The 12,456-nt window shown below is 50.2% G+C and overlaps 2 protein-coding genes across 2 annotated transcripts in view; one reads left to right on the forward strand and one right to left on the reverse strand.

Annotated features, from left to right (window-relative positions):
* LOC118233697 (small conductance calcium-activated potassium channel protein 2-like) overlaps positions 1 to 2,654 on the forward strand; it is a 47,952-nt gene extending 45,298 nt beyond the window's left edge. The window contains exon 11 of the mRNA XM_035429567.1: positions 322 to 2,654. Coding sequence (XP_035285458.1) covers positions 322 to 576 — 255 coding nt within the window. The 3' untranslated portion in view covers positions 577 to 2,654. The remainder of the gene's footprint in view (positions 1 to 321) is intronic.
* Positions 2,655 to 5,720: 3,066 nt separating this feature from the next.
* Positions 5,721 to 11,694, reverse strand: rps27.1 (ribosomal protein S27). Its single transcript, XM_035429617.1, has 4 exons — positions 11,628 to 11,694; positions 10,718 to 10,826; positions 7,232 to 7,342; positions 5,721 to 5,989 (listed from the first exon to the last, which is right to left on the reverse strand). The coding sequence occupies exons 1-4, from the start codon at positions 11,631 to 11,633 to the stop codon at positions 5,961 to 5,963; spliced, it is 255 nt and encodes an 84-aa protein (XP_035285508.1). The 5' UTR covers positions 11,634 to 11,694; the 3' UTR covers positions 5,721 to 5,960.
* Between the last annotated feature and the right edge of the window lie 762 nt (positions 11,695 to 12,456).

Raw genomic sequence — 12,456 nt, forward strand, 5'->3', positions numbered from 1 at the left:
AGTCCAGGGGTCCGAAAGTAAAAGTCCTGCCCGTGTGTTTCTTCCACCCGTGAACTCAGCCAGCTGTTCCGCCTCCTGGCTGAAGAACTGTGCTGATTGACAAACCCAGGTGGTTGGAACAAAATACTGGGGAGGACTTTTACTTTCTGAACCCTGGATTTTCCACCTCTGCACATATCAGTGCGCAGGCCTTTCCGTCATCTCCTCTGACCCTTTGTGACTCCTGCTCTCCCTCCTCCCTCCTCCCTCCTGCTCTCCCTCCTCCCTCCCGCTCTCCCTCCTCCCTCCCCTCCTCCTCCTCCTCCTCTTCCTCCCCGACAGATGCAGAGCGTCATGTACGATCTGGTGTCGGAGATCAACGAGCGCAGCGAGGACCTGGAGCGGCAGATGCTGGGCCTGGAGCGGCGGGTGGAGCAGCTGACGGTCGGCTTCAACAGCCTGCCCAGCCACCTGACCGCCACCCTCGCCGCCCAGCACACCGCCCTCCTGCACCTGCTGCGGGAGAGGGGCGGGCCCGGGGGCGGGGCCGGGGGAGGCGCCGAGGGCAGCCCCAACACCAGCTCCTCCAGCTGCTGAGGGGGGAGGCGGAGTCAGACTGCGAGGGCGGGGGCGGAACCCCACACGCACGCGGAACCCCTGGCTCCACAGGGTGGGCGGAACCAGGGGGGAAGGGGGAAGGCAGACACAAGGGGGTGTGGTCTACACAAAGGGGGAGGAGACAAGCACAGCTGGGCCAAGCAAACATTTCTGCAGGGAACGGGGACGCTGATCTGACCTTTTTGACGGAGGTCAGCCATATTGGGGCAATCTACATCTCGGTGTCGGCAGTTTGTCGAAGTCTGGGGGGAAGTTTACGTCGCCCTGTTGAAAATCAACTGCTGAGCGGTTGGTCGCTTTCAGCTTAAGGTACCTTAGCCTTTTCATTACTTCTGGGATACCCTGAGGGAGGCTAAAAAACATCCATTAACGAGGGTTTATTTATAAGTCGATTGCCCCAAAATGGTAGCAACAGGCACGGCGTGTTCCTCACTCCACTTTCAATATATATTAATGCGGGCAATTAACCAGGTGACACTAACTCCAACTAATGAGGAAGTCTGCGTGTGCGTGTGTGTGTGTGAGAGAGAGAGAGAGAGAGAGAGAGAGAGCGCCATTTATCCTCACTTCCTGTCAATGGAGCTGAAACAGGAAAAGGTGCAGAAACACTGGGACGTGAATGCAGGTAGAATCAGGGGAAGTCAAAATGACAGGAGGAAAGAAGAGTAGTAAAGTAAATAGGAAGAACGAAGATGAATCAGATACCGAAGAGAGGAGGAGTTAAGAGGAAGAGAGAAAAAGGGTGACATAACAGCGTGAATACTGAAGAGTTTAACGGAGTCGAGTAATTACAGGGAAGTGTCTCGCTGTCCATCAGGAATGAATGACAATGACTTTTTTTTAAATCCCACTGATGCATTTTCTAACTGCTAATTGTGTGACAACGAACATCCCTTTAACAAGAATTTTAACGAGCAGGATTATACAGGCATTACATAACGGCACTGCATACTCACGTGGGTGACCTGCGCCCTCTACGTAGGAGCCTGAGGGTTTAAGATGAGAGGAGAGAACGGGAGACACTTACACGATAAACGTACTGGCGGTCTGGCGACGTGTTTCCCAAACACCCTTTTCCCACACGACGTGGGACACAGTGTCGTGTCCCCACAAGCCAGATAACGTCTGCTACAGGACGGCCAGTTCTCACACTGTGCACACTTCTAAAACTATCCAATGCAAGCTATTGTCCACTGGAAAGGAAATATGCATACGCGCATTAAGTACACAAATAGAGAGAGACGACACGGCCAGGATGTGGCACCGCCTACACAAGCGGGCGAAATGTATCCACTGTTTACATGAATGTACGAAGTCAGACACCACAGATACACACACGCGCGCACTCTTCGGGTGTGATCTTCTGCTTACCAAAGTCTCTCTTGCTGTGACAATGGACTCGAAGACGTTCGGAGAAAGGGCGACGGAGAGAATGGAGGAGATTGCGTCATCTTCTGTGGTCTGAATGGCATTTGAGGGACAAAGAATCAAAAGAAAAAATCTGGAACTAAAGGCGAGGGGAAGAGTTCTTTTTAAAGGCCTGAATGAAGGAACATACTGCCAAGAACCCAATTAAGAGGGGAAAAAGAAACTCAGAGTAATCATAGAAATATAAAAGGAAATAAATAATAATTCTCAGAAAAAAAAGAAGATAAACTTGAGCATTTATCTGTGTTCTACCAGAATATGATTGACTACACACACAGCTTCTGATTTCTTGCTCTCAGAACCTATGAAAACAAACTGTCCTAGAGTGACATCCTGTGGCCGGAATACTGAATTACACTTGCTTGGATTATGTATTGTATACTGAACCCTAGCTTTGTATTGCTCAATTTTTTTACAATTCAATGTTACTATTAAGCAATTATAGTTGATATTTACTATTATAATATATTATTTCTATTTATGACAATAATACATTTATTAATAGAACATTTAATAATATTTAAGATGAATACTAAATTGACTTGAGGAAAGGTGCAGTTTAAGGTAAAATCATTTTGTAGTTTTATTTTACCAGAGGGAAATAAAGTATATATCTATATAACATGCCATTGGTTGTACAAGTGTGTGTTTTTGTTGCTGTTGTTTTGTTTTTGTTTCAGGCGTATTTTGAGAACTTGTAATTTAATCTATAATGACTTTTCGGGTTAATTATTCTCACCTTTAACTACGTTGATATGGAGATGAATACCCAGCTCAAACATACAATTCTAATGTGTGAAAAGGAAAACATGTGAATGTTCTATGGTCACATTACACACAGTACATCACAGTCTATTGCACCTCTACCATGTCTTTCGAAAGACAGCAAGCATATCTCGGAAGATTTATTGCAAACCAGTTTCCAAGCAAAATATTTTGCATCTTGAAAGCTGCCCAGATTTTTGCCTTTTCTGCATTTTAAACCTCGTCTCCAGCAGGACTCTGTGACATTTTTGTCTACGAGCCAAAGGTCGGTCCTGGAATTTATTAGTTCTCTCAATACCTCATCCTTGAAATATGTCAGAACCTGTATGCCTGTGTAAACCGTCTTGACTTCCTGTCCAAATCAGACAGCGAGTTTTTGTCCCACAAGTATATTCTGTGATGCATAAACGAATGGGGGGAAAAGTAGTTCATTTATGGGAAAGCCAAGGATAGAACGAAGCTCTGAACGTCCATAAGTTCTACTAACAGGGAGACATTTTTATCTCACCAACGTGTGAGGTGAATATACGTCAGTCACATGGTTTGGCCTTAGTATTCAAATCTGACCTTGGTTTGGGAGTTCACTTTGTTAACCCCGTTCATGAATTTCGTGAACGTCAATTAAGCCCCTCCCCTTTCGCAACCTTCAGCTGCATGGGTTCCGATCCAGCCTGGGCCTTTCCGTGTGGAGTCTTTTATGTTCTCCCCATGTTCACGTGGGTTTCCTCCTAGTCACGCGGGTAGGCCAAGAGAGACTGAAACCCGTGTCAGAGAGGGGGACGAGGGACGGGGGAGGCTGGATCTGTGAGGTCACTGGGCCTTGGGGCAGTAACTGTAACCACTCCATAAAAACTACACTTGCGCAGGTAGTTGCAACCTAAAATGGCGTCGAGCTCAAAGGCTTGGGTTGTACAATATCGGAGTTATGTCAATCGAGCGTGGGGTAAAACAGTGGTTGTTGCGGTACGTTACCACGGCACCGACCGAGCACCATGGTAACGAACTGCAACAACGCACCTGCCTGCCGCCCTGACAACCCTGAGGAGTTAGCATGTAGCAAACAGTTCAGAGTGAACTTCCTGTGCGCCGGACACGCAACACTGAGGCGTACCGGAACGTTCCCACCGGCGGCCTTCGCTTTCACCTGGGGGTGGAAGTGTACAGAACTACATCGCCCATAAAACCCTGCAGACAGCCCCGAGGCCCACGAGCCAGACCGCAGCCTCGTCGCCGACGGACGTCTCACTTCGGCGAACTTCTGGCCAGCTTAGGAACCGCTGCCAATTACCGGAGCCCAAAACGCTAACTCCAGCAACGGGGTTCGCTCGCGTAAACATTGACGGCACGAACGCGCTGTTTTCTCATTAAATGGGCCCCGTTTAGCCTTTCTGCAGATTTTTCCACCGGTCTTAACATTCAGCTGGAGAAATCCTCTCGTTATTTATCCAGCCCCTTCCCCTCCTAACAGGACACACCAGACTGCTTCCTGGACAGTAACAGGCCATGGTAAACAGCCAGAGACCAGCATTCAAAATCTAAACTCTTTATTTAAATTTTGTTTTTTTAATTTTAAGAAACATAAACCATGTGGTTTATTTTCGATGCTTAATATAGCAATTAGGCTTCTGGTTAGCCTTGCCATGCGGGCGTATTTATGCAAAGCAAAAGAAATCTGTAATATAATAGGACAGAATAAATTACGTTCAAATTCAATTCATTTTAAGTACCGGGGACTTAATGAAGTCTCACTCAAATCCCAGAAATGCTGCCGGTCACTAAAAGACTTCCCAGGCTTTTCTGCCAAGACCAGCTCTCAAATTATCTCCGTATGACCGCCGCTAACAGCGGGCGCGAGATTTGGGCCTGCTCTAAATTACCATACGGGCGCCGCGATTCCAATCCCTTTGCAGGCAATCAGCCCCGGCGGCCGCCTCGCTCCGCCTCCCCCGCCCCGCTCCGACTAATTGGGCCCGGCTGCCAGCCCGGCGGTGCGAGACGGGGGTGGGGGGGGTGTGAGATGGGGTGGGGGGGGGGTGGGGGCCCAGTTCATGCACTTAGCCTGAACTGGGCTCGCTAACGGTGGGGCACGGTCACACACACACACACACACACATATATATATATATATAAACCCACACACACACACACATATATACATATAGCCCACACACTCGCACGCACGCACACACATATATACATATATATAAACACACACACACACACACACACATATAAACCCACACACACGCTCGCACGCACATATATATATATATAAACCCACACACGCTTGCACGCACGCACACACACACACACATATATAAACCCACACACATTCGCACGCACGCACACATATATATATAAACCCACACACACACTCGCACGCACGCACACATATATATAAACCCACACACACACATATATATAAACCCACACACACACATATATATATATAAACCCACATACATGCACGCACGCACACACACATATATAAACCCACACACACACACACATACATATATATATAAACCCACACACACACACATATATATAAACCCACGCACACACACCTACACACACACATATATATATAAACCCATACACACACACATATATATATAAACACACACACACACATACATATATATATAAACCCACACACGCACACATATATATAAACCCACGCACACACACCTACACACACACATATATATAAACCCACGCACACTCGCACGCACGCACACACCTACATACACACACACACCTACACATATATATATAAACCCACACACACACTTGCACGCACACACACACACACACACATATACATATAAACCCACACACACGCTCGCTCGCTCGCACGCACGCGCACACACACACACACACACACACACACCTACACACACACACAAAGAAAGGACCAGTTGTTACAATGACAAAAAAAAGGACACGTTTTATTGTGAGAGAGGCCAGGGTGGAGGTGTGTGTGTGGGGGGGGGGTGGGGGGGTGCTCCGGCGATCCGTCAGTCCGGTTAGCGCCGGTCCGGGCGGCGCCGGGTCCGATGCTCACCGCCCGGGTCGCTCGGCGTTCCGGGGTGGGGGCTCTACCGGAGATCCCCCGGGTTCCAACCCCGCCTCTCCCATCCCTTCCAACAGGGGTCGCCGACGAGCAGCTAGTGCTGCTTTCTTCTGAAGGAGCAACCTAAACGGGGGGAGGGGCAGGGAGAGGTCAAATCACTACACGCAGGAGACGAGGTGTCTGACACAACAGCGCTGAGAGACGACGACAGAAGTAAAGCGTGGTTTCCATGGGAGACGAGGGCGTGGGGGAAGAGGATTCTGACGAGAACACGGGCCTGGGGCCCTGCCAGTGCCTTAACCCTTGCATGTGTATGATTAGAATGTTCGTGACTGAACATTCTAATGCTGATGTCACAATCACTGCTGGTAACTGAAAGCAGTGGAGTTCTAGAACACTGATGTGGAATTCTGAGAAAAAACATTACATAAAAACCTCCTCTTCAAAGAGTTAAAAGGCAGCTAGGACTTTTGACAGCGGGCTTTTCTACGCTGAGAGAAAGTAACTTGTGTCATCGAGTCACATGGCGCCCCCCCCCCACCCGGTCCCACAAGGCCCCGGCGTCCTTAAAGACTCGAGAGGAGTAAAGGGAAGCGGCGCTCCCGAACCCAGCCTCGGCCCGGAGAAGCATCGCGCCACGCTCCGTTTGCACCGTTTACGTGTCATCAGACGCCAAAACCGGCAAACGCAGGATTCAGCTACGCCGGGGAAAACCGTCATTAGCAAAAATCGCATAAGTAGGTTAGCCGTTGCCATGGAACCGCACAAAATAAAGCTGCCGGGTTGCTGTTGCTATGGCGCCGGCATAAACAGGACAGGTGGGAGGGATCTCGCCGCCGCGGCGACGAGCGCTCGCTGCGCCGCGCTCCGTAGCGCGCGAACGGATAAACGACGATTAGCGACAGACGCTGCGCGACAGCGTTCCGAGCGGGCGAGAGGTTGGCGGGTACGCCGGCGCACGCCTGGGACGGGCGGCTTCGGAAACGCTGCGCTCCGCACAGCCTCGGCGCTGACCTGCTGTCACGGCACAGGCGCGGACACCTGCCACCCGAGAGCAATCAGGAGCCAGGAGCGCTGACAGGGGGGAAAGAGCACTTGCCGAAGGACATTTCGAGTGGAGGCCTTCTCCGGTATTGTTACAGAAGAAAGGTGCGAACACACACACACACACACGCATGCGAACGTACACACGCGCGCTCGCACACACAGAGATAATGCGTGCACACATACACACATACACAAACACGTGCACACAGGTATGCGTGCATGCGCACACACAGACATGCACATACACACACACACACACACACACACACAGAGGTTTCAGTGTGTGGGGGTGGGGGTAGGGAGGGGGTGTTTACTGACCCTCTGTGAGGCGAGCCTTCCCCCCGGTGGGCTGGCACAGCACGGTGGAGCAGCCCACACACAGCACCACCGTCTGCGCGTGGCTGAACACCGTGGTGATCTTGTAGCAACCTGCGGGGGAGGGGAGGGGGGGCACAGCGGGTGAGGTCATCAGAGGAACGTCCCACACACACACACACGGGTACAGTTGCACTCCACCCACCCACACACACACACACACACACGTACATACGGGTGACACCATGGCTCGAACGTCCCTCACAGAGAGCCTTATAGTGGAGTTCCTCATACACGCAGGCGCCATTGTGGCTCCAACATCCCAAACAGTGGCATTCCATGTACACTTAGGCCCCATTGTGGCTCTAATGTCAATCACAGTGGCATTCTATTCCACACACACAGAAGGGCGCCATTGTGGCTCCAACATCCCTCACAGAAAACCTCGCAGTGGCATTCCATGCACTTAGGCACCATTGTGGCTCTAACATCCCATACACGTGCCCGCTGACACAGAATTCAAGTGCACATTTGCTCCAGTAAGATGCCTGAGATTTCACATGACAGCCATTGCGGTGCAGAAAAGCAGCTACTGGTTCACGCCACGTCTAGGCCGACGGACTACAGCTGAATGGGATCACGTGACGACTGCACCAGCGGGAAAATGCAACCAGATCAGACACGCTTCCGCACTTGAACATCAGAAAGCGATGGAATCTCAATTTCTCATCAAAATTCACGAAGGCCAACAACCTTGTATAACATAAAAACCCACTGGCGACGTTCAGCATCACTCATGAGTTTGCGTGCGAGTAGCGAGTACTTATGTAACAAAAAAAAGAACCAGGAAATACAGCCGAATTATTTGAATAGCAGATCTCGAGAGCCACAGAATATTCAAATGAATGCAAAAGAGCATTATCCCAGTCAAACTGTTCTCACAATGAAACTGGAATGTTCTGTCAACGGTAAAACATGGTCACTACATCACAGGAACGTTGCGAGAATGTTTTTTGTTAGCTGGCGTGACTGGGGTCAGCGAAGGGAAGGGGGAAGGCGGGGGTGATGCACAGCAGCGCGCCCACTGATCTATGAACAGCCACCGCGCTCCAGGCAGCACTGCCAAACCTTCCCACTGATCTGAGAACAGCCACCGGCTCCAGGCAGCACTGCCAAACCTACCCACTGATCTGAGAACAGCCACCGGCTCCGGGCAGCACTGCCAACCCTACCCACTGATCTGAGAACAGCCACTGGCTCCGGGCAGCACTGCCAACCCTACCCACTGATCTGAGAACAGCCACCGGCTCCAGGCAGCACTGCCAAACCTACCCACTGATCTGAGAACAGCCACCGCGCTCCAGGCAGCACTGCCAAACCTTCCCACTGATCTGAGAACAGCCACCGCGCTCCAGGCAGCACTGCCAAACCTTCCCACTGATCTGAGAACAGCCACCGCGCTCCAGGCAGCACTGCCAAACCTTCCCACTGATCTGAGAACAGCCACCGCGCTCCAGGCAGCACTGCCAAACCCACCCACTGATCTGCGAACAGCCACCGGCTCCGGGCAGCACTGCCAAACCTACCCACTGATCTGAGAACAGCCACCGCGCTCCAGGCAGCACTGCCAAACCTTCCCACTGATCTGAGAACAGCCACCACGCTCCAGGCAGCACTGCCAAACCTTCCCACTGATCTGAGAACAGCCACCGCGCTCCAGGCAGCACTGCCAAACCTACCCACTGATCTGAGAACAGCCACCGGCTCCGGGCAGCACTGCCAAACCTACCCACTGATCTGAGAACAGCCACCACGCTCCAGGCAGCACTGCCAAACCTACCCACTGATCTGAGAACAGCCACTGGCTCCGGGCAGCACTGCCAAACCTACCCACTGATCTGAGAACAGCCACCACGCTCCAGGCAGCACTGCCAAACCTACCCACTGATCTGAGAACAGCCACTGGCTCCGGGCAGCACTGCCAACCCTACCCACTGATCTCAGAACAGCCACCGGCTCCAGGCAGCACTGCCAAACCTACCCACTGATCTGAGAACAGCCACCACGCTCCAGGCAGCACTGCCAAACCTACCCACTGATCTCAGAACAGCCACCGGCTCCAGGCAGCATTGCCAAACCCGCCCGCCGCACCGATCCGTGACCGTGAGGGCTGTCATCAAGGGCGACACTATTACCCCCCTGCCAGCCAATCCCAGCGCGCCGGAAAGCCCAGCCCCGCCCCGCCCCGCCCCGCCGCTCCTCCGGGCCTCGGCGACAAAAACGGCCGCCCTTCTCTGGGCCTTCGGGCGGAACCCAGCGCTCGCAGACGGGCACCTCGCCGGTACGCCAGGGCGCACGCGTCCTCCCAATTCATCAGCCGCCAGGCTCAGGGGCGGGTTATAAATAAGACCCATTACATTCAATTACACCGCGCGGGACAGGCCCGGCTCTCCCAGGAGAGCGCGGTAAGGCGGGAAACGGCCGGGCGCCACGGCGGGGCCGCCGAACGCCGCCCCGATCCTAACGAGCCGCTATCCCCAACGCCGCCGCGCGTCCGATGATTAATTTAGCCCGTTCGTTTGTTTACTTCAGCGAGGCGAGCGATCGGTTAGACGCCGTTCGGCCGCTGCGTGGTTTTTTTCTCTCCCCCGTTTTTAAAAGCGCCCCCGGGGAGAAACGGATCCATCTCGGTCGCTCAATGGTACAATTAGGCGCTTTGCCAAAAAAAGCCGCAGAATTTCCTACTTAGAGAAACAGTGTTCCGGAGAGGCGTGAGAGAAAAAGCTCTCGTCGTTAGACCACTGGCCGCTGCCTCTGCTCCGTGGGCTGGGAGCCATCTCGCATTCCAATGAGAATGCGATCATTATGAGGTCACAAAGGGACCATGACATCACCGGGACCCCACAAAGCCTGGTATTGTGTACACAGGTCACCGTTTTTGGTAGGCTCGGTTTCAACAGGTCTCCCAATCCTGTGCGTGGCACCGGTCTCTCACACAAGCCGCGAATAACGATTTTGCCACCGGACTACGAGGAGGATCTTCAATCAGTCTGGTCCCCGCTGTCAGCCCAACTTAGCTCAGTCATCAATACAAGTGACCTAAAACTCTCATTAACGGAGAAACCTTTTCTCAGGCACCAATTACTGCAGTCTTATTTTGGAAATGAGGTTACAAAAACTGAATGTGATCAAGACTTTATCCTAGAGAAGCTGGAACCCAGTATACACCAAATATCACATGCTGACTGGTTAAATGACTATTGTAATGCAGTGTTTGGTTGATGGTAATATTACAACTTTGATGACATCACTGACCCTGAGAGGCACTTCAACCAACCATGTTAAGGAGGCTCGTTTCACCATTCACAGGTTTACTTCACTAGTGCTTATTTTATCAGTCATAAAGATATACACTGAAAAAATGCTTCAGGACTTAATGTGACAGCGTAGAAGATTGCACGGGGGACGAGACGGAGCGTGCACACGAACCTGGACACTTGACGTCCATGAAGTAAGAGTTCGGGCTCTGCACGAGACGCTTCTTCTTGTGGCTTCTCTTCTCCTCCTCTGGGGACGGGTGCAACAAGTCTTTTGCGAGCTGACGGGGTAGGCAAAAGACATGTGTCAGCCACATGATCAAAATTCAACCAGCTGCAAGCAGCGTAATCGCGATATAAACGACACGTTAGAACACACTCACTGCAATGAGCGGTAGTTTTAAAACTGACATCTGGTTAATGATTGCGTAAATTCCACACCACTATTTTAAAAGTCACTTTTCACAGATGTGTAAAATAGATGCAGCTAACTGCACCCCGAATAACATAATGGCTACCTAGATACAAGTGAAATCTCGGGCCTGCGTTAACTGGTAGCTAATTTACAGCTAATGGTTTCATTTAACAAAACAAGTGTTTCAGATTCAGTTTACCCGTCTCAGTGAATATATTATTTGGATACTCTGCGGTACACTTTTCCATTTGCTATTTTAATCGACTGAAAACTTTAATCGACTGAGTGTCACATCACAAATTCAGCAATCACTGAGAAGGATGGGATACAAACCGAACATTTGCCTGGCTATAAACGTATGTCAAGGCAACAAACACGGGTGTCAATCAATTTAGTCGGATATCTGGCTAATATTTAACATGCACGTCACATAAACATTTATCTGCCCTCCCATGATATTTTGTTATGTACGCCGCCATCTTGTATCAGAACTAGACTCACAACACGAGTTCGATTCGCGTTAATTTTGTGTTTTTCAAGGCTGTCAGGCGCACGAAGACTGAGCCTTCACTTGCGAATTTACTTTGCACCGATTGTCGCGGTTCCCAGTTGTTGTGTTTGTGTCTTACAGAATTACATTTAACTTGACTGAGGGTCGAACACTCACAGGCATGTTGGCGAGTACGTAGCCGCTGCCGAAAAGAGGGAAAAACCGGAAACAGCAGTATATTATAAACGGGGCTCGTGCGCAGGGGCAGGAAGTTGCTGTGAAAAGCGGCGGACAGTATAGTTGGGTGGACATACTTGTAAGGTCAAAACATGTATTAGAGCGTGTTGACGTTAGAACAAAATGTTCTCTGAATGTATTCTTTATTAAATATGAAAAAATTAAACCATACAGTAATTTTTTAAAGTATAATGTATAGCTATAAATAATCAACTAAATTTAACCATTGAAAAATACCTTGAAGCTGCCAGGCTTATGGTTTTACAGAACCCTGAATAAAGCTTCTGTGTGGTTCATTTAATGCTGTATTTTAGGTGACACTTTCAATGGTGTCTTTGCCCTTATTTGTAGCTCTCCAAGGGCATAATCATTGGGTATGAAATCCAGAATATTAAATATCAGAAATCCATCAAGAACGCTCAGACCTGGGAATGAGGAGAGTATAGAGAGCCATAAAAGGAGCCTAGATAACTGTCAAAGATGGACGGAGAGAGAGAGAGAGCAAGAGACTTCCTTTTATTAAAGCGAAAAAGAAAGAGTGCCGAAAGACTAAGGAAAGGAGACAGAAACAGATGTGATGATTCTGGACAAAAGAGTGTATGAGACATTATTTGGGTCTCTGGTGGTTTTGTTTCATAAGTTCCGAACACACTTCAATCATCCATGCAGTTATGCTATGATACAGCTATCAAAACCCTTTATATAGTCTCATATCATGCAACAGAGGTGTCACTTATCGCACAAAGCAAGTTGTCTTGCAGCGAGGTTT

The sequence above is a fragment of the Anguilla anguilla genome, chromosome 8, assembly GCF_013347855.1.
Source record: "Anguilla anguilla isolate fAngAng1 chromosome 8, fAngAng1.pri, whole genome shotgun sequence".
Classification (NCBI taxonomy): domain Eukaryota; kingdom Metazoa; phylum Chordata; class Actinopteri; order Anguilliformes; family Anguillidae; genus Anguilla; species Anguilla anguilla.

Excerpts from the sequence above, each read along its gene's own strand:
- rps27.1 (XM_035429617.1), bottom strand. Across the intron at positions 7,343-10,717 it reads CATGGACGTCAAGTGTCCAG|GTTGCTACAAGATCACCACG; the intron begins GTTCGTGTGCAC and ends CCTCCCCCGCAG. Across the intron at positions 5,990-7,231 it reads GAAGGCTCGCCTCACAGAGG|GTTGCTCCTTCAGAAGAAAG; the intron begins GTCAGTAAACAC and ends CCCCCCGTTTAG.